General features: G+C 34.9%; 1 protein-coding gene across 3 annotated transcripts in view; it reads right to left on the reverse strand.

Moving 5' to 3' along the window:
- htr4 (5-hydroxytryptamine receptor 4) overlaps positions 1-23,127 on the reverse strand; it is a 139,145-nt gene that overhangs the window by 90,990 nt on the left and 25,028 nt on the right. For all 3 annotated transcript variants that reach the window (XM_032555749.1, XM_032555747.1, XM_032555748.1), the window contains one exon: positions 766-844. In XM_032555749.1, the coding sequence (XP_032411640.1) occupies positions 766-821 (56 nt within the window). In that variant the 5' untranslated portion in view covers positions 822-844. The remainder of the gene's footprint in view (positions 1-765; positions 845-23,127) is intronic.

A 23,127-nucleotide genomic window follows, 5' to 3' on the forward strand; every position in this document is an offset into this window, starting at 1 on the left:
TGGAGATATCATTTACTGGCTTCCTGGAGAATTGGTGACATCAAAATATTATTTTTTGGTGCAGTTTTCTAACCACGATCTTTGCAGATGTCTTTAATCTCCCGCATATCCTCTTCAATGTGGGTGGCTTCATTTTAAACTCCTTGTCAAGTCCTTGTCCTGAATATTGGTCAGTTATTAAAGGAAATGGGTCTCTGTGCCACATCAAATTTATATCCCAGAGGAAATAGAAAATCATAAACTCATGATTGGAAGTTCTAAAAAAACTTTGATAGACTTTAAAAAAGTAAAATGTGATTACAAAACTAGTATGTTTTAGAGAACTTGTCATTTGTACAATACATTGTATTGTGCCACGCAATGTAGTACTACTTTAGTGTTTTTTTTCCTCACTAAATAAATGAACTTCAATTTATTTATTTATTTTTGTGTGAGATTTATCAACTGCAGTAATGGCTGAATTTGATAATATGGTTTTACTTAGGAAGCCAACAAACTTGTCACCATCTGTACACATTCTCTTTTATGATCAGTAGTTATTCATATTTAGAATAGAATAGAATAGAATAGAATAGAATAGAATAGAATAGAATTACTTTATTCATCCCAGCAGGGAAATTATTTGTACTATTTGTGATATATTGTAAAAGTTATCGGAGATAAGTAACTTTCTTTGTGTGTGGTGCATTATGCAGCGTGATCATTTTTAGGAAGCTTAATCACAATGACAATGATTACACAACATAAACGTTGATTAATTCTTACCTCTCACTGACAAGCTCCTCCATCACCGGCATCTGGCCTGCAGCGCTGGCATTCATGTAACCATAAATGCAGAGAGTCCCTGCAGACACACAGTGAAAGTTAAAGAATCATCATAATCACTTATATTATTAAAAGAGAACTTTAAATTGCTATTATCAAGCAATTCCTTCTCAGAAGATTGCATTAACATAAATGTATTAAACTGCATCACGATTATGCAAATTTAATACCTCCGTTTGACATTTTAGTACCACATTGTGTAAATCTGTTTTCACTGCAAAATTAGATCTTTGCTTTTAAAGTAGACAATTTGTCCTAAGGCGCAATGCTAAATCATACTACAATATCTACGCCTGCAAAAAAAAATGTCTATTGTGATAAATTAATCAGCAAGCCTGCTTACACTCACATAGCTCAAACACATGTGAGATTTCTCCTCATATTTTATATTTCATGTGTAAAAGTCAACCAGTACAGAGACTGAACAAGACATTCCCTTTGATAACATTTCCAGTGACATGCAAGTGAGATACAGAGTTTGGACAGGGAAGGTCAGCCTGGTGGAGAGGTTGGAGACAGCGGAGGATTCTGACCTCATTCATTCCCGGAATAAAAAATCTTGTTATGCTTCAACCATATGGGTAGCTGTCAGAACCGGTACGTCATGTGGTCACTTAAAGCTAACATTCCTGTGTATGAGGCCGACAGCAAAATGAGCAAAAACTTGTTATATCTGCATTATAAAGTGTAACAAAATACACCGTAATGCCTCAGGCAGAGGATGGTGCATGTTGTGTTATGCAACTTGTGACATAAACAACAAAGAAGAAACAGCTATAAAACATGTACAGCACATTCAATGGAGCTGTACATTGCATAATTACTTCTTGTACTAATGGACTCAAGGATGGGCTCACATGTACTGCAATATTTTGTAAAATAAACTTCTTATTTTCATCATTTGAACTTGGCAACATGAGCAACTTTGGTGATAAAATCTGAAAATAAGGCTTCTCATTTTTTTTTTTTTTTTTTTTTTTTTTTTTTTACAAATAATGAATAGTTTTTGTAATTTTCTCCAACTAGTTATTTTAGAATTTTGCTTGAATATTTGTGTTCATGTCGCAATAAAAATGACTTTTAAAACTAAAGGTAAAATATCCACTCTTCAAAAAACTCTTAATTTAAATAGGACTATAAGACTCCTTCATTTTTTTTTCTGTTTGTTTTGCTGACAAAAAAGATCTGGCAGGATACTAAAGAGAGGTCTTCCAAAAACAGTCCAAAAGCACACCTTCCCACTAAAGTGCTGGTGCAATAATTTAAAGGAATTTATTAGGTGTTAAAAGTATAACAGTTAACTATAGGATTATGTGTTTTTGCATTCCAAGTTAAACTACACAATGTCAGCTACCATGATATCTAACTCTATCCATTTAAATGTATCTATTTTTTTCCCCAAAGCATCAAATCCAGCCTTAAGAGAAACCTAATGCACTATCACAAGTAACTGGGAGCCCACGGCTATCTGAACATCTTTGTAAAGGCCATCCAAATTCTGGGTGATTTTCAACAGTCTCAATCTAGATGGATTGGGGCTTTTTCCTGTGGTTGTTTTTGTTAAGTCATTCATTTCCCTACCTGTTTAGTATCATGCATTGGCTGGAACGTTTCCCAGCTGTAATAGGGAAAGAGGCAGGATACACTTTGGCTGTGTCACAAGTTCAGCACAGGGTTAGCATGGAGAGAAAGATGACAAAGATACAAGTCCACAGTTCCACCAAAAAAATTGTAGATAGATTAATTCATGTGAAATGGTGTATAGGGGGGAAAAACACCTACAGACCAGGACAATATGCAGGTAGAATCATGGAAATATTTTCTCAACAGTTACACTGCTTACTGGGTGTTTTTCAATAAAACTAAAGCCAGATATTAATAAAAATAAGTGTGACTGAACAATGTTTTGCAGCAATAGTGATGAAAACACGGTGGTCTCCACCTCCTCCAGTTTAGACTCATCTTCACACAAGCAGACACACATAGATTCCCTAGTAGCTGAACACAAGCCGAAGCAGCACTCTGCTGTCACCAAGAGAAAACTAACTTAGCTTTGCTCTCTCAGAGCTTTATCTGAGCTCCTGATCGAGACCTTTCAGTCAAGTTTCACACAGACCAATACAGCTGTTGCCAATAGTACTTGTTAAGTACTATTGGAACACGTCTACACTATTCTTGTAGACAAAATTTTACAACCAGGTGCACCAGTGGAATTTGGAAGTACTGTATATCCAAAGTTTACTTTTACATATTCAATCTTTTTCACAGGAAGAAATTCCAGAAGTAAAAATGTATTTATGTGTATTTCATGTGTAATTAAGACATGGTTAGGAGTTAAAGACCATCCTTCAAAATCATCTTTCTTATATAATGTCATGGCATCACATAGTTACATATCTGCTTTGTGTTCTACCACAAATAAAGATAAACAGCTTCACGTAAACAAAGCTGCAGTATTGCCTTCCAAGGAATCTAATGCTGTAGCATCTGCAATTAGATTTATAGCTATAGCAAAATATTTTTTAAACATGCCAAAAGCTTGTCACCACTGTCGCAAAATATATATGTGTGATACAATTTCTTAGCAGAGACACAATAATAATGAGTCTCAGTTCCATACAACAATATGTAGACACTGTTGGAAGTGATGATGATTCACTCACATCAGCATGCCTTCTTGTGTCCAATTAAACCATTCTAGTATCACTTAATAAATCATGAAAACCTCCACCAGATAACCAAGCTCTTGCCAGTCCCTAATCTCTAATACAGTGCAATATTGACATACAGCATAGATTCATTAGAGCACCTCCCCTAACTCAAGCAATATAAACTGTTCAAAGCAACTCTGTTCTTTGCAGAGTTGCTTTGAATTTATCAATCTCAGCTTGTTAAGTACTATTGGAACATTTTACAATCATAAGAGCTGTATTCTGGTTAAAAAAAATAAACCAACAATTTTAAGAAAGACTTAGGAAATGTTTCAATATTATAATATTTTTTATAAATATCTGAGAAACCTTACCAGAAGACAGGAAAAACTCCCCAACCAATACAGCTGTGGCCAATTTTGTGTTTTTATTTTTTGTTGAGCCAAAATTGTGAAAGGTTTTTACCAGCTCTTGTTTTTTTTCCAGCAAAATATTCATGCCACAATTTTGGCTTTCATGAAAGAGAGGTTGTTTGCTCTGGCTATGATTTACATAAATATGGTTGATTTTTCTTTTAAATGGAAGGAAAGTGCCTCATTTAAATATATAAAATTTGCATCAGCACTTGGCTTTGCAGATATTCTTGTGTAGCCAATCTGCCTTTGCACATAGGTTTGGAATAAGTTGAATGTGCAAATTCAAGTTTTACCTAAATCTTTAACTGGAGTTTTAGATTTTCTCCTACTAATATCTTTGTGCTTTTGTCCCTTTAATGTACCCAATGTCAGCAACATATGGGGGTGCTGTGGCTTTATAGGATTAAGACATTTCTTACAATCAGAAGTTTCCAAGTGGCTTCTATCCGAGCCTGAGTAAAGAAATATTTTGGTTTTGATCACCAACTGCTCTTATGACAGTTTAATTGAAGTTGCTTTTGGAAACACTGCTTTATTTGCTTAAAATAAAACTAAAAAAATACAGTTTTCAAAAATGACTGTGATTTAACATTCCTAAGATTTTGATGATGGCAAAATATGCCATCAAAAGTTGGTTCAATATTTTATGTAGAAAATTGTGCATGCACATAGATGAATTTACTGTGATGCTAGTGTAAAAGCTTCATATTTTATTCTGGGAGTGAAACAATTTGTAGTGAAATGACAACTGGAGCACATGTCAAGTTGAGATAGCTTATCAAGCATGCTTGAATTAACAACTGTTACCTGAAATAATTATTTTTAGATTAATTTTAAACAAAGAAACTTTTAAAATAATAAAAGAAACTTAAGCATTATAGACAGTAAGACTAGGTAAACAAATACATTCCAAATAAAAAGTAAGTGGGGGAAAACCTATTTGTTTTAAGAAAAACTTCTTAAAATATTGTGTTTTACAGGGAAGTGCAGTTTTTAACCTGAAATAAACATCTCCTCCAACTTTCAAATGACTGATTCACTTGAAAACAGAAAGGAATGGTCAAACCTTTAGGCTTTCTTTGACAAAGGACAGTAAAGATTTTCTACCCATAGGTTGGAAAGAGATGAGGTCCGAGCTTAAAAATCAGATAAGACCAGGAGCCGATGGCATTATAGGGTAAATCTATGTTAAGTCAGAGGAAATGAAATTCCTATCCTTAATACCTGGACATACAAGATATCATCATAAAGAACCTGAGATTTATGTCTAAAGAGTGATGTACAAAAAAAATAAATCAGAGATAGCTTCTTTATAATGATATAAAAAATGTATCACATATTGAAGTGGTTTTAACATAATCCTGAAAAAGAAATAGCCCATCTATGTTTGCTTTACAAATTGTAACTGAAGGTCAGGTATGGGAATGGTGAGTGGTAAAAGAAACTAGGATGGTATGCCAGGAGCATAATAGTTTCTTTCTGCTGTGTCAGATCATTTTCTGATAACTATATGGCTGGATAGAAATGTGAAACAAGCCACTGGCAGCAACACATCTATCACTGTAGTGCATCACCATATAGCTTGAGAACAAGAGTCAGATAGTAACTTCCTGAACCATTTTCACAACCTGCTTAGTAAAAGCAATGACAGTTTATTTTTTTATATTTACACCAATTTAGGGGTCAGTGCTTTAATTTTTGTAATTTTTGTACGCCATGTTTCCACTAATGTCCCAAAACACAGAATTAAGGCTGTATCTTAGTTACAGTAAAGTATATTTATGTTTTGAAAAAATAATTAGAGGGGAGATATTTTGTATTTTCCAGGCACACAGTGCCATTTTATAGTGGAATCAAGAACCCACCTTCCCAACCCTTTTAAAGGAAACAGTAAATAAAAGTGTCTTCACTTACTGAACAAATTTCTGTCTGCCACAATAATGTGCCTGATGAGAAATAGTCAATTTGTAAAGGAATGTCCTCGAGAATAAATGACGTTAAGAAAATCATAAAGGTTTACCTGTTGTTGATCTACAGTGGCAAAACATTTCTAACAAACTCAATAGAGAGTGACCCGTGAAACTATGTTGCAAACAGAAGCATTTTCGCTGATATCATGAATGTTTCACACAATTGGCCATAAGATGCTCACTGATTGTCTGGCACTGTGCTAGGTTGGTTTGGATCTTAAACAGAACTTATTTTTAATTGGGCATGAAAAGATCATATCTGGAGTTTCTTACTCATAAAAGCATTTTACTAAATCCCCCTTTTGCCATATTAAAACATTGCCAGAATAAAGATATTCCTATCAAAACTGCTTACAAATAAACTGTTTCTTTTTTCTTTTTTAAAAGATGTGTTGTCACTGGTGGCCTTTATTCATGAGTAGCTCAACAGAGAAAAGGGCAGAGAGAGAAGGGCAGACATGCAGTAAATGGCCCCAAGGCTGGGAATCAAACCTAGTACTGCATATTGTGCATGTGCTCTGTCACTGAAGCACATGGTGCCCCTTATTTTTCCTTCCTTAATTCTCAACAAGTTCTTGGTGAAATTAGAGGGTCTTTTTACATTTATTTTTGTACAGATAGAAACCTATTTTCATTTTTCAAAAGTTATACATTTCATTGTTGAATACATTTCTTTTAAAAATTGTATTTTCTTAGGCTGAACCCTATTTTGTACAATTCATATGATAATAATTCTCTTTAGTTCCAAACATATAAAATACAGGTGAAGCTACCCAACATACCCAACAATGATGCAGAAAAAAGAAATCTGATCATGAGACCAGGAGTTTCCACAAGCCTGAACTCTCCTTGGACCCATCTTGAGGTCATACCAGTCCTACTGAGTATGTTTTATAAAAGACGCGACAGGGGAGGGGAGGCAAGCTCAACGCATGACAGAGCTAATGGGAGAGGCTGCTCAGAGGGTTTGCTGGAGCCTGTCAGCTCTGATCCAATCACACAAAGTTAGAGAAAGTAGAATTCAGAAAAAAATATGATATTTGAGGAAAGTGACAGATAATGAGGTAAATGGGAAAGTGAAAAGGAATGCTGAGTTTGAATGGCTTGGAATTTGCATTCACCAACAACTTTATGGTGAATGCATACATTATGGATAATGTATATGCAAAACGACCTGTTGGATATATATTTGGTTTCCCATTTTATTGCTAAAGCTAGTGCTGCATTGCATTTTTGGCTAGTTTTGATGCCAACAGAATCCACTGTAACAATTTAAAGCAGAAAATTGATGAAACACACATTGAACACATTGTTAGAAACTCACAACTAGACGGAAATATTTTGCAAAGATGCTGTCAAAAGTACTTTCTTAAAAAAAATCCCTGACACCATCTCTGGAAACAGATGAGCTAACTTCCAGTTTGTAATAGTAAAGAGCCTTTGATAGCATGAGTTTGTGTTAACCTGTAAGTGTGTTTACCTTGCACACTGTTTTCCCTACGGCAATTGAGAATCAAGCTGGCAGACAGCATCACATACAATATTAAACGTTCAGCCAGCAGCTGCTCCTCTGAGTCTGAATAAAGTCATGCCAGGATGTTCCTAGATTGATGTAATATTCCTATCCAGAGACTACGTTAATCCTACTCTACGTTTTCTGCTAGAGAAATGGATCCAAGTGCCAGCTGTACATCTGCTTTTTGTTGTTTTGTTTATCGGCCCTTTAATAACTCTTAAGAGGAAGGCATATTGTTTTTTACAAAATACAATACCAAAGTGACTTATTATGAAAGGATATTGTGGTAGAAATGATGACCTACTGTACTGACCCTCATTTAACTTGAACTAAACACACACTAGCCTCATTTTTTTTCTGTACAAAATAAATACTTAGTTTTCTCTGAGGCACAAGTTGATAAAATTCTAAGAAGTGAAATGTTAAAAAGTTTAAAAAGGTATAAGTTAAGATAAAAACAAATAATTGTAATATTTGTTTCCACTTACTTGATATTTAAGTGGAAAGGAAGATATTACAGTTTGAGGAGGAAATCCGAGTCATCCCTATCTTCTAAATATCTAAATTTTATCCTTAAGGGGAATTCTGATGTATCCTGGTGGATCAGCTTGCTATACTTTTATTAGTGGAGATATGAAGCTCCTCCATTAAGGACTGGGTCTGCTCTCGTGTTCTACTCCCAGTGGGGCAAACCCATAAAACCTACAAAAGGCAGCATTTAGGAAGCATCCCAAACCACCTGTCCAAACCACCTCAATAGACTCCTTTCAAAGTGCAATTCAGAAGTGCTATTACCAAGCAGAAAGAACAGCACCTTATCACTAAGGTTCAGCCCAACCAGCCAACACAGGAAACCCATTTAAGTAGCCTGTATACAGAATCATGTTCTTCTAAACATGATTAATGTATCATGACCAAAGGGTAGAGCTGGAAAGTAAATGAAGCGGTAAGTCAAGAGCTTTATATATAACAGGAATCAGCAATCACTGTGGACCACTCTGCTAGTTTAATATGGGCACATAAAAATCAAGAGCCTTGCTTTTCGATTCACCTTCTTCTTCACTTTGACAGGATGGATAGGTACTCCTGTTATTGCAAGTAATAAATATGCATAGATTTCCAAACCAGACACCTTTCACTCTAAGATTATTTCTGAAGATCATGATTATGAGCACAACAAATATCATCAGTGACAAAGCGAAGTCCAGGTGAAGTGCAAACAAAAAACATCAGCTCAACATTGTGCCAAAAAGGCAGACATGGCTCTTGTTTCGATGATACCCTAAAATTAAACCATCAATTTAAAAACTAACAATTCACCCACAGAAATGGCTGAAGTGGAAATGGTTGAAAGGCCATTTGGAAACAACAAAAAACACCTGAACTTAAAAGTTAACCTAAATGATCTAATTAAGAGAACAACAAAGATACAGATCTGGTTCACTGTTCCATAACCTACAAAGAATAACCTGCTCCTCCTTAATTGAAGTTAAACAATTGATTGGAGCCTTCTCTTTAACACCCTTAAGTAGATTTTCCAAAGAACACAGAGAGATGTGATCCCCTGCCATTTTCCAGGTAACACTGAAGAGGCTCGTCAACAATATTCAGCAACTTCAGCAACTCAGGTCAACAACTACTTGAGAGGTATGGGTCTTTTCCTTCTCTAAGACATATTTGCAGAAAAAAATGTGGGACTCTCTTGTAAACCCAAAGCGAAAAACATAACGTCTGGGCTCCAGAGACTTTCTTTCGCAGTAAATCTGAAAGAATGACATCATCTTTCCCGGCCAATCTCTGCAAACACTACAACTTTACCATCACTAGCTTGTCTGCAGTTTATGTCTGCTTGTATATTCTGGAAACAAGTTTGAGATGTGCTAGGTTATGGAATACTTTTCAGCGGCAATGTCTCAGTAAAACATAAAATAATCTAGTCCTTATGATCTCATCCCTTGTCAATTCAGCTTACACTCTTTATATTTTATAACTTCCCCTAGAAGTTATAAATATAAATGAATAGTGCTGTCACCACAATTGCAGGATTATATAGCAAATTTGACAAAGTGGCAGAGGACAGAGAGAAATATTGAACTTACTGAATGAAAATCAAACATTTGTTGCTGAAAAACAACTAAAAGGGAATGAGAAAATTACCAAAGGACAGAAGCTGTGAGCACAAATAGCAAAATTACTGAAAACTCTAGACAACCTCAGACTGACTGACTGACTGGAATATTGTGTGGGTGGAGAGTTCATCTCTGTTTGTCAAACTCCAGCTTGGAATGAGTTCAGGTCTCCTGAGGTTCAGCCAAAGGTTTCTAGTAAAGATGGGGGTAATTATCAAAACTACGCTCCTGTGCACAGCAAACACTGCCTGACCTCAATACAGAGGCCTCATCAAGGAATTAAAGCAAGCAGTTATGCACTCTCCTGTACACAGCATATGGCTGCAATATCCTAACACTTTACATTGCCATTTACAACAGGTCAATATAAACATGTTTTGCACAATCTGTTAATTTAAGATATAATTTCACTTTTTCCAGACCAATTTCATCATCAATCAATATTCAGACAACTTTTACACACTAAAAGTTATTTTGTAAGAACATAGTGCATGACTCATACACTGTGCAAATTTTTTAGTATTTATAATTCACACACACTGCTGGTGTCTTCCTAATAGGAATTAGTTTAATTCTGGTAGATTTCAAATTTATGAAGATATTTTAAAATTTATTTATTTATTTTTTAATAATAAACAATGTATTGTTCATGGGGCTTAAAGTCTTTACAATAAGATGGCAGAGAAAGTACATGAGTAACTGAAGTTTCCTCTGGTTGTTGGAAATACAGATATATAGATTAAAACTAAAGTTGACCAGCTTAGAGTGACATGTTGGTTAAGCAACTGGGTACTTGTGCAGATAGTTTGACTAATTAACCAGCTAATAACGATTGGCTATACTTTTATTATTTCATGAAAAGCAAAAAGTATAGTAGTATGTACAGTTAGAATATTTTAGCATATTTTCTTAAATAACAAACATATGCAACATTTTTCATTTGCATATTCAAATATATTGATTTTGTTTATGTATCTACATTATGAAAAATCATATCACATCAGTAAATATTGGATATAAATACCATGACAATTCCGGTAATAATTTCAATGGCAATAACTGTAATAACCTAATCATTCTGCAATGTTGTGATTATTGTTGATTTTCAATTTGAAATCAACAATTGTTGTGATGATCAAAATTGATGATTTGATTACTTTTACTTCACAACACCAAAGAGCTGCAAAACTTTTTTCTAGCTAGTAGAAAGTACTAAATTATTTTTTTCAAAACTTATCATGGCTTCAATAGTCTCATGGGAAAAAGCATTAAAGAACAACTGAGAAGTGTACACATTATATTTTCTAGAGAAACATCCAATCACATTAGAAAACATTAACCAGTGACGGGAACAGCTCTTTGTCAAACAGAAGCTTTCAGACTAAATCTCAGTCACAGTTGGGAGACAAACTCAGAATTCAGTTCTAACACAAGTACAGATCAACAAAGCATAGAAATATAAAACAATATTTTATCAATTATTTCAACAAATGTCAGATATAACAGTCAACCGTTTTTCAGTTTAATGCATCATAACATGGTATTTTTAAACAACATAACTTGAGAATTACAAAGTATTTCAAATAGAATCTCCCAAGCTTAGAAAATCACATAAAAATTAAAGCATCAATTACAATTAAAATGTTATGCATTTTCTTATCTCTATTAGTATTTTATAATTGTATAATCTGCATTTTGTTCCTTAAGATCTTCTCTTGTTCTGAATAACTTTAATGCAATTAATCTCTGATTTACCTTCAATAGGAAGAGGGAAGTAAGAAGGCATAATATATGTTCAATGCTTCACAAAAATAAAAATCTGAAGGTCAATCTCCTGCCTCCTACAGCCAGAAGCAACCTAATTAACCGGAGAGTGAAGTACTTGGTCTCAACGTAACAGCACAATGCCAATTATATGTTAATTATCAATCTTTTTATTTTCCAATTATGAATTAAGTAGCTGAAGACAACTGATTAGCCAGCTGAAATTTAAATTAGACTGAACGCTTAATTTCAGCAACCAAAATTAAGAGAAGACTTTAAATGACTCCCAATAAATGAGTCTCTCCAAATAATGGTGCTCTCACAGAACACAACATGAAAAAAAGCTGCATCTTCAAAGACTAAACCAACAATCTGTCTTTCATTACATCTTTTATCAAATAAGCAGTGCAAATCTAGGTGTAAGAAAGAGATGTAATTGTGGTTGGCAGCTAAAAAGAATAACACATTTTATTTGATAGCACCTTTCAAGACACCCAAGGACAAAAAACAAAACAAAAAAAAGTATAAACTAAAAATGAAAACAGATGAAGTGGAAAAAACTAACTGAGAAGAGATTACAGTGAATAATAAAAACAATATGAACAGATACAAGACAAGATAGTCTTTAAGTTACGATATAAAGTTAAGACAAGATATAAAGCATTAAAAGTAAGCCTAAGTTAGGCATTCAAAATATGGAGAATATTTTTGAATGCCTAAAAATATTAGGCATTCAAAGTTTTGTCTATGAAAAATTTATGTCTATTTTTTCATAGACAAAATTTACTTGAATACAGATAAAGATATCTCATCATTGCTTAGTTATACCACTTTTCAAATATGCATTTTTGTCATTACTTTTCTGCATTTACTGCATCTGTTTTGGTGTTCTTGTTACCAATTGCTCTCTATAAAAGCATAAAAGGCAAGTTAAACAATGGAAATTTAAATAAATGAAAATTTAACAGCAAATTTAAAAAGACATAATATAAGAACCCTTATTTCTGTTTTTTATGTATATTTCTAATTAAATTCACCAACATTTATTTTTCTGGAGGCAAATTGAGTCTTTAAAACTTTTTATGCTTTTTTCATCATATTTTTTCTATTATTTCTTTATAAATATTTTTGATAGAATGTGAAGGTGTGGTGGAAAGGAATTGGCTGCAACTATGTTAAAAATTAATGTATCAGTTGTGGAAACTTAGAATTTCTTTTGCATGTAACTTCTCAAAAAAAATTATTTTTACCTTTCTATTTTTTTAAACTTGTGGGGCCAAAATTCAACCGGTGAAGACTAGAACAGTTGCCGATCCACCACCACCACCTTCTATTCATCTATTCTACTTTTCTTTTGATGTCAGCGTGAGTTTCATTTCCAATTCACTCCTTTTCATCATGTGTGTTGCAACCAGCAGACCTAACCAGGTTCTTTGAAATTTTTTTTACATCTGCAGTGACTTCTGTATTTCTATTTCCTGGAAGTCAAGCTGCATGGCGGAAACATGGCACAGCTCAGTACTTTCATGCACAGTGGGTGGCACTCTGCATTAATGAGATGAGTCAAATGACATTTATGGAAATGCTCCCCTTCTTAATTGTCTCCACAAATGCTCATGCATTTTTAAATGTCGGCAATGAAAACCTAATCCCCACCATAAGTAAGAAAGTGTAAACATTCTCTATTTGGCTGCAGAATTACTAGAGTCACATAAAACTTAAAATGAAAGTGGAGACTAACTTTAAAGTTACATGGAAGCAGCAATCAGCAGAGCCATCTGATGAGGACAGTGGAGTACATTTTAATTTCTGCTACTTCTGGTTTCTGCAAAAATCTGGGAAGACCAAATGTCTAAATACTAATGTCTAAATAATTGGAGATTTTGGGCAATGGCCAGTTCTAAGGTGTCATAGTATACAAAGGCTTGAAAAAGTTTAAAAACTGCATCAGCAGGGTGGACGTCCCATTATACCATATTGCTCGTAGCATTGACGTCACCCAATGCAGATGGAGGGCAGGAAGTAAATGCAGCCCATTTATTTCTTTTGATCTAGCATCAAAATGTCTAAAGTGTCCTGTAGGGTTGTTCCAACCATTCTAATAGAGAGAAAGGCGAACGTTATTTTTGTGTTTCGAAGGTAGTTGGTCACAAGGGAGTTAATTTTAAAAAGCTACCAAAATAGAGGAGAAAAGTGGATCAACAATCTAAGGCTAAAACCAGGCGGTGTGAAAACTAACAATGTCAGAGTTTTCAGCGTCCACTTTCTAACAGGTAACAATCTCATTGTTTAAAGTGTATTTTCAGATATCTTATTGGACAGTTACTTAGAAGGACAAGCATTCATATGTAAGGTAAGATATATTATTTTTACGCCCTAGCTTGGTAGTCCCCAGAGTGCTAATGTTGTTAGCAGCTCACTCAGTGCCAAGTCCCAGACAGAAAATAAATATAACCTACCCAGCCATACAGTCACAGTGAGCTGTGACTATTCCCCGACATGGTTCGTGTCTGGCCACGAATATAGTTCGTGGCCAGACACGAACATGGAGGTTTTTGTAGAACGCTGCTAATGGTTGACCTACTTCGTACTTGAATCCAGCGTCCCACATCAACTCAATATTAATGTACAACTTCAGCATGAATTTGAGTTTACAGAACTTAATACATATTTACAGAGCTAAATAAATTATTTACCAGGAGATCCAACCACATAGAAATAACATGTTGTTAGCGATAGCATTGTTATCATAGACTAATTACTTAAAATAGTACAACTCACTACTCACCTGGCAGAAACAAGTCGACAGTCATTTAATGCTTCTTTTGATCCTAATTGGTTAACTCTACCTGAAACAAAATAATTGAATGCTCCAGGGTTTTGAAAACTTTCATCTGACTTGTATAATATAAACTCTGCAGAACCTGCTAGTTAGATATGTGGATCGCCTCGACACCAGGTAAATCCTCAAGAATGTAAGAGAAGTCTTTTTTTACCAAAATAATATGGATCATATCCTAAATATACACATATTTTTACAAGATGCCTTGTCTTTTCCAGCCTATTTAGGGCATTAATGCACTCGTTGAGATCCATTTTGCTATGTTTTGAAACAGAGAAATCCACTTCCGGACCTCCATCTGAATTTCGCACGTCATCCGGGTCATGTCACTGGAACCCAGTAAGCAGCTGAAAACCATTCGGTCCACCATTCCTTCCCCACTGTAGCTGCACGATAGACCTTTATCTTACCAGATAAAACATTTAATTCATGAGTCCTCTCCAAATTTTTAGTTCTGATTTTTTTAAAAGTTGCATTGCAGAATGTTACATTGTGCACTCAATTCTGCATATAAACATTGGTTATGTGGTAAAAAAAAAAAGGTATTTTTATTTATATAGCACATTTCCAGCAATGAGGCAATATAAAGTGCTTTACAAGAATTAAAAGGAAATACAAACAAAATAACAAACCAAAAAATGAGCAAAATAATCTAATGTTGATCTTAAATGTAAATGTGGGCAGGTATTTCTTCGGTAGCCAAATACCAGACTCAAATTACATGTTCACATACTGTATGCACCCATCAATTACCCTGATGTAGCTTATGCCTGCTTATGAGTTTGTCTTTATGTTCCACCAATGTGTTTTGTTTTGTTTGTTTTTTTAATTACACCATCGTTTGTCTATCCCCCCAATGAGCACTGATTAAATATCTGAACTGTTGGAGTGAAATGACCTGAGGGCAGTCAGGGGGTAATCAACCAGAATGAAAATCCTAGCAGACAGTAAAAGGGGTTCTCCACAAACCTAACTATTACAACATGTTTTAGTGAAAGAAGAAACCTACCCAGACTGTGTTTAAACACTAAATATCAAAATCAAATATTCAAATGCTTTCAATCTTAAAGTAAATATGCTTATAATAAACAGCAATGCAAATGACCACAGCCATTTGCATTTTATATATATTATCTGCTTTGCGTTTTGTTTAGTAAACCATCTGGGATCCTAACCCTATTTCTAACTAGATCAATTATCATCTGGCTCCAATGGTCTGAAGGCCAAAACCAGAGCAAACTCTCATCGCCTATCCTTTTCCCTGTCACAGTTTCCTGGAGGCAGTTGTAATTACCCACTGGACATCTGGACAGAGTTTCTGTCAAAGTAAAGGGACACCTATAACTCTGTTTGTTTGCATTTGACAGCTGTAATTAAATTTGTCTGACTGTTGGGGAGGCACAGTTCAGCTGTCAACTGTGTGGACTTGTAGCCTGGGTAATATTTCACAGTGGCAGTGACACAGTGTGAACAGACATGGCCAGCACAAAGCTACCCTATGCCGCCATTCTGGCAGAGAGGATGCTGTTCTCCTGAATACACTTCCACACCTTCTGATGAATTTTCCAATTTAATTTAAATGCTAATTTGAGTTTGATGGCAGTCTTGGGGCTCCTCTCTTTGAATAAGCAGATGGATGCGCCTCCTCTGGTTGCTGCGTTGTATTTAGCTTGAGTAAGCCTCTTTTCATTCTGGTGATTCCTTCAGCACCTCTTCTTCACATGGAGGCCTCAGCAGTAGGAGTGTTACGCCCAATTTGCTAAACGGATAATAACGAGCGTCCTGTGGTCTCTAGGTACATGTTAGGATGCTGTGCAGCTCATAGTCTCTTTACCTCCACTGATGAAATCTACTGAGTCTTTTATACAATTTATATTTGTATGTTGCTGTTCCATACTCATTTAAGTATTGATCACAGAATTGGAATGAGCTCCTGAATCATTTATGGACGTATATAACAGGGAGATAGAAAAGGGTAAAGGAGAGAAATTTTAAAATACCAAGTGCAGTAGAAGTTGAGGAGATAGAGCCACAGATAGTAAATATCAATGAGGAAACAGGCACTAAAAATAAAAAGACAGGGGGCAAAAGGGCAATAGGGTTGAAATGAACACATTGGAGGTAACCAGAAGTTATTTGAGTCTGTGTCTTTTCATGCTATTGATTTCTAATTTTACCCGACATGGTATTATGCTTCAAGGACACTGATCCCTGTAAATGTCAGTATGAACTCCGTTAAAGATCTCTGACTGAGAATAAACTCTGACTTGATGGCAAAAAAAGAGGTCATGTAATTAAAGATTTTTTTTTTTTACTTATGAGTAGAATTCTTCCAACACAGAATTTGCCGACAAAATGTCATAGGAGACATTTCAATTACAGAAAGACAAAAATTGCTCATTTAAAATGACTACTGGAGCATTAGATAACAAAGCTTTACAGGTGAATAAAAAAGAATATCATTTATTTCAATAATTTAGTAGAAAAGTGAAATTCATATTGTTTTTAATTATTACATAAGGAGTGACATATATTGGTGTAATATACGTCATGTATGTGTTCTTTGTTATAATTACACAAAATAATTTCCATTACAAAGATAGTTTTTATACTCGACAAGCTGAAAATCATTGAAATAGATGCAAACTTGATAGCACACACAAACCTGATCTACAAACTGGATTGTGACATTATGATGAGAAGAATGGCAGTTGCAATAAGCTTAGCACGTCTGCCTTCATGAATATGCAAAATACATGCAGGACATCAGAAAGTGGAAAATATTGGGCAAAGGATACTCTGTAAAATGAACATTTGAGTTAATTTCTGTCTGTAAAGCAACAAGGGTTGTATATAATGTGGTGTCTTCGTCAGCATAAACAGAGTAACCGTCCATCTCAGGCCTTCTGAAAAATGGTGGGGAAATTCACAAGGTGTGGACTGCAGATGGAGTCGGTGCTTCAAGAACAATTTCACATCATGGATCCAAGACATCTGCTTCAGCTGTCAAATTCATTGTATTAAGCTACTCTTCAACCAGAAGCTAATATAAGTTAGCTTTGTTAAAAAAAAAAATGGATTGTAGCTCAGGGGTCCAAAGTTATTTTTCAGATTAAAGTAAATGCTGCATTTAATTTCAAAATTAAGGTTCCAGAGTCTGGATGAGGAGTGGAGAGGCACATAATACAAGATTGAGTTCAAGCTTGTCATCATTGTCAGTGATGGTTTAGGGAGCTGTGTCATGTGCTGGTGTTGGTCCGCTGTGTTTTATTAACTCCAAGGTCAGCTGTCTATCAGGTTATTTCAAAACACTTCATGCTCTTCTCTGCTGACAACATGGAAATGCTGATTTCATTTTCCAGAAGGACGTGGCACCTTGGCAAAAGTACAATCACCTGGCTTAATCACTATGACTTCATAGTTTTGACTGACCAGGAAAATGTAACTCCATATATAATCTATGAGCATACTCAAGAGAAAGATAGTGTACACAAACACAAAAAAGGACATTTTAAAGCAGTTTTGGCTAGCTTAATGCCCCCACCTCTAATCCTTGCCACATTAATGCAAACATTCATGCAAAAGAAGCCACAACCAAAGAACCACAACCAAAGAATGAGTACATATATTATACAATACTTTTCAGTATTTGCTTTAAATCATAATCATAAATATTATCAGAAATAAACATTATGTTACTCTATGGCAGATAAACTATGAATTTAACTTTTTTGACAGAATTATTGAAACCAGTGAAATTTTTTATGATACTCTGATTCAATGAGATGTACCTGTTTCAGTATAAAACACCTGTTCATGTCCTTTTTTCTTCTGATATAAAAGTGTCAGAAAATAATTTTGTGTATCTTAGTCTTGTTTTGTACCATCATTCTTGACAACATTTAGAAGATTTTTCATTATCTGCTTCATTATATGCTGGGGACCTAAAAACACCCAAGGGCAAAAATGTACGTCAGCTGGTATTTGGCTCAGATATTGGCTTGAACTGAATGTCAGAACACTCGATAACAGATGTTATTACCTGTTGGCACATGCACTCTGAGCAGACATCAAAAATCTGACCTTTCCTACAAACTGACTCTCTGGCTGTCCATCTTACTGTCTGTCTATTGATGGTTGCTGTGTAAATCCACAGGACCTTTCTAAGTGCCATGCTGGAGGGTAACTTCAGCATGCCACCTAAACAGAGACCTAAACAAAAGAGGCCATAAAAAGCTGCTCCACTGTCCAAAGTGCACAACGAGAGAGTGACTCACAACCATATAAACTTTGTCACTGAGGATTGTAAAATCTATAACCAGAGAGCCTCTCATACACACTGAAAAAAACAACACCTTTGAAGCATCAGTAATATAAATGCCACGGTCAGTTAGTTGCGGTGTAAAAGCAAAGCTGAACTTTAATAGGTACCATAAAGAGAAGAGTAGAAGAGCACAGCAGATGGAAGACAAATGTTAGGGAATGTGATGATGATTTTACAGGACACTTCTGTAGGTTGGGGTTATGTAGTAAGTCATCGCCTCCCCTGTGTCTTTGAAAATAATAATAAAAAATTTACAGAGTTCCTTTTCCCTTAAGATAAAGACAAGAATTTCTTCATATCTGGGATGGTAGCAGACAGACAGGAGGCACTGTAAATAAAATACTGCTTATAAAATGATGAAAAGACATAATTTGTCCACTCAGTAACATTACCTAAAATCTTCTAACACAATATTACTCTTCTAAACCATTATTATTTTTTGCAAAGTCCTTGAAGTGATTAAACTTTAAGATGAAAAAGAATTAATTTCTCAATTAAACTAGCAGAGTAACAGTTACAGTGTAAAGTTTAACAAAAAAAATCTAAAGAAAATATTGATTGCCATAAACAAATCATTACAAGTGAATTTCTGCATAAGAACTAAGAGAGTAAATTACTTTCATCAATTCTATTATTGGATGTCCGTATCCAATCCTTGGAAGCACCTGATAGTGGGCTGGATGGATGGATTGACAGACAGACAGATACATAAACAGATGGTTGGTTGATTGTAATGTAGGAGGATGAAAATACATCCAATGGATGGAAAGTCAGATGCATTTTTAAACCATTTTTGTTCTAATGAATTGCTAAAAAAAAACACCCAACTGACTTTTTTTTTAACAGGCATGCTAGTCAACCAAACTAAACTCTATTTCTTTCTTTGAAGCTTTTGAAAAACTATGGAAACTATCATAGCACTTTAAAAATGTAGCCTTCTTCAAGTACATCAGGTTTGTTCTCAGAATTAAAAGGTGTGCAATCTTATTTTAAAATAACAACTTTTTACTCAGAGTTATTCTAAGCATGAAGATGAATTCTGCCGCAGAGTGACTCTGTCACCAAAGACTTGTTTGGAAACCAAAAGCCCATTAAAGACTCAACCAGAGCAAACCATTAGAAAGTGACATAAAGGCCTGTAAACACAAAGAGAATCCACAGACACAAGAGAACAGCGGGGATGGTTCAACCACAGTCAGCATGTGTTCCCAATCCCATTAGCTTCACTGGTTGTTTCTTTTGACCCGCATCAAAAGGAACTACAAGCATGTAGGTCACAGACATGCCTGCAGACAACTACAGCTCATTAGTGACCATCAAAAGTGTACCTGAATAAGTCGGCCAGAGTAAAAAAAAAAAAAAAAACTCATGGCAAGAAAATTGTGCAGTCAGTTTTTGAATAAATTGTACAGATACGCCTTTTATTTAGACAAGAATTTGTTCACCTTTTAAATTGCTACCCAGCAATCCTCTGAATGCAACACAAACCTTTAAGGAACATGTTTTTCCTCTTTACTTCTATACAAAGATAAATTAATATAAAAGGAAACTAACATCAAACAAATATTTAAACATATTTGTTTGTACATTTAAATTAAATTAATAAACCAATTAGTCCATTTTTGAAATAAGCAAATATATGATAAAGAAATTTTAAATAACCAATGTTATCAAGGCAGCAATTTCAAACCCTTATACAAAGTAAAGTCATAAGTACTAATTTTGAGATGTTTTGTTATAAATACAATTGATGTGACTACAGTTTTAGTTTGAATACATATGATATATGTATGTGGATGCTCAGTTTTACAATTCTCACTAAGTCCAGACAAAACTGTATCCACGAGATAGGGAGAAGAGTGTAAACCTATTTCTAAAGCCTTGAATGTTCCCAGGACCTCAGTGACCTAAATAATTGGAATACTAATTGGAGGGTGTTTGGAACCATCAGAAATTGGCCTAGATAGTGCCGTCTAGCCAGCTCTAGAAAGAATCTCTGAGAGAATGAGGAAAAAGATTCTGGGTGCTGGTTGAATAAAATATATATGTATTGCATTATTATTACCAATGCCAAAATGCCAATAAGTTTTAATTTAACCATTTGAAATGTTCACTAGAATAAAAAAAAAATCAGAAAAGATCTGAGAAGGTTATTTTATTTTATGTTATTTTTATAATTTTGTATTAATGCTGTTTGTCAGAGGTTAAACTCCAGTCTTTATAGCTCAGTGTCCATCAAGGGTAAGATGTCACTCTGCCTCAACACACCAGAATAAAATAATTAGGTCATTAGAGGGAGTTTGCAGGACTAGGCTGCACGACAATATAATTCAGTCATTTGACTCAGGTGTGTTGGACTTGGAACGTATCCAAAGGTTTCAGGGCATTGGCCGTTGAAGACAGGAGTTTGACATCTATGCTTTACATCACCGGTGTAATAATCTTCTGATGGCTACTTGTAGAAGAAAAATGCAAGTCATGCAAGATCAAATCATCTCAAACCTGTTTCTGGAACATGACACTGAGTTCCAGAAAAGAGGTACTTCGATGTGGCAGAACAGGAGATTAGCACTATCAGTCTAACAAATCTGCCACAACTGCATGACTTCATTATGTTGACTCACTACCTTGTCCATTACCTTGTTTCCAAGCAATAAAGAATGACAGCAATTCTGAAAGCAAAAGATGATCCAATCCAGGAACTCGCTAGGTGTAACTAAAAACTGATGTGTAGATGATTTCAAATTATTTTTTTAGTGACACTTCTAATTTAAAAAGTAAGTTACTTTAAATGTACTGTAAGCATAGTTTAGTTTTAAATGTGAATGCATGTCGAAACATAGGTGTGTTTATATTAGTCAATTTATCTTCTCATTTTCCCACTTGTTTCCTTGTTTTTAACTATCTTTTTGTTCATGAAGGTGTTTCCAAATCTTTATTATAGTACTATAATTCTTGCATTATTATGAAGCTACTTCCTAGCACAGTGGCTCAGAAATTATCACCTAAATTTGACCTCAGTGCACCTCCAAGTGTCTGAGATAATGTTATAAGTCATCTATCTACAAAGCAATGACTCGCTATTTGATTATGTTCTCTATCTGCTGAGAACTGGAAACTTGGACCAATAAAAACATAAAAATGTGCAAATTATCTTGCCTTTGCCAGCAAGGCTTTTATAAAAAAAAAGAACAAATGGTCATTGTGGTGAATATGCTACTTAGACTTTACAAGTGTGGTAGCACAGACATCTGGCATATCTTTTAAAAGCAGTTCACTATGAGGATATTTACCTAAAACCACAAGATTATCAAATAACTCCAACTTTTTCAAGTGAATTGTGGTTTTAATGAAGATTGTTTTTACTTCAATAACCATGTTTCTTTGACTTACATCTCAATTAGTTGTAGGAAAACTCCAATGCAATTCAAATCCAAAGTGATGTTAAAGGTCAGGGCTTAGACCTCACTTATAAAATAGTCACAAAACTCTGGCATGACGCATTCAAATTTTTGTTCTTTGGGTATAAATCAATAATAATTTAGTCATTGTATGTCTGAGAGGTGCTTAGCGCTTGGCATGTTGCTGCTAAAACTAGATCCTGTGATGGTACTACCTAGATATTTGCAGTCATGGTAAATAGACATCAATACCCGCTTTCAGTTCTGATGTTTTTGTATCAAGAAACTAAAGGATTCCATTTTGTCATTATTTATTAAACAAACATCTTGCCAAAAAGAAAAAGCTCTGAGTGTAAAACTTTTTTTTTTTTCAGCCATTCTATTGTAGATTTGCTGCCGTGTTTGGGATCACTGACCTGTTGATGACCCAGTTTGGGCCAAGTTTAAGCTGTCAGACAGATGGCCTCATATTTGACTCTGAAATTCTTTTGCATGTCATGTTTGCAGAGTAGCTCACTGTCGATTCCATGACTGCAGGCTGAAATCATCTGCCCTCCACCACTGTCCGTGACATCTGCTGTGATGTTATTCTGCTTATCTGCATGATGCTTTTTGTTTAAAAATATTGTACTGTACATATAATGATTTAAAATTTCTACTTCTCGTGTGTAAAACAAATTGTTCCAGAAGTCTTGTGGTTTATTTAGATGCAGCTTTGCAAACCAATGTCTTCCTGCCATATAGAGAAGAGACTCTTTCTAAACAATTCCAAACAAGCCATACAGTATCTGTTGAGTATTTTTCAAATTGTGCTGTCATGTGTTTTAACATTTAGCAAATCTCAGTCAGCCTGTAACATTTATACAGGCTGACTGAGGCCTAAACTGAGATGCTGCAGGCGATTAATTTCTTGTCATTTCTCTCTGCAGTACACAGCTTCAGCTTGGGGTGAATTTACTTTGACATAAATCCCATGGAAGATTGTCAGCTGTCTTAGATGTCTGTTTTTTCTCTGTATGATGATTAACTGTAGTTTCTTTGGAAATGACCATGTAATCTTTTCCAGATTGAATGCCAGCAGTTTCTTTCTCTAATGTATTTCCCCCTTGACACTGTAACCTGTATGATCTTGATCAGCGGCTTGCCAAAACTTCCGCTTTTATAGGTGCAGTCGCACCTAACTGCTACTATACTTATTGAATCATCTGAAAACATGAAATATGGACATTGTTTTTCACACGTACATCTTCAATTGTGACGCCATTTATCAATTGTAAGAACAGTGAGGA

This window comes from Xiphophorus hellerii, chromosome 23 (assembly GCF_003331165.1).
Source record: "Xiphophorus hellerii strain 12219 chromosome 23, Xiphophorus_hellerii-4.1, whole genome shotgun sequence".
NCBI lineage: Eukaryota > Metazoa > Chordata > Actinopteri > Cyprinodontiformes > Poeciliidae > Xiphophorus > Xiphophorus hellerii.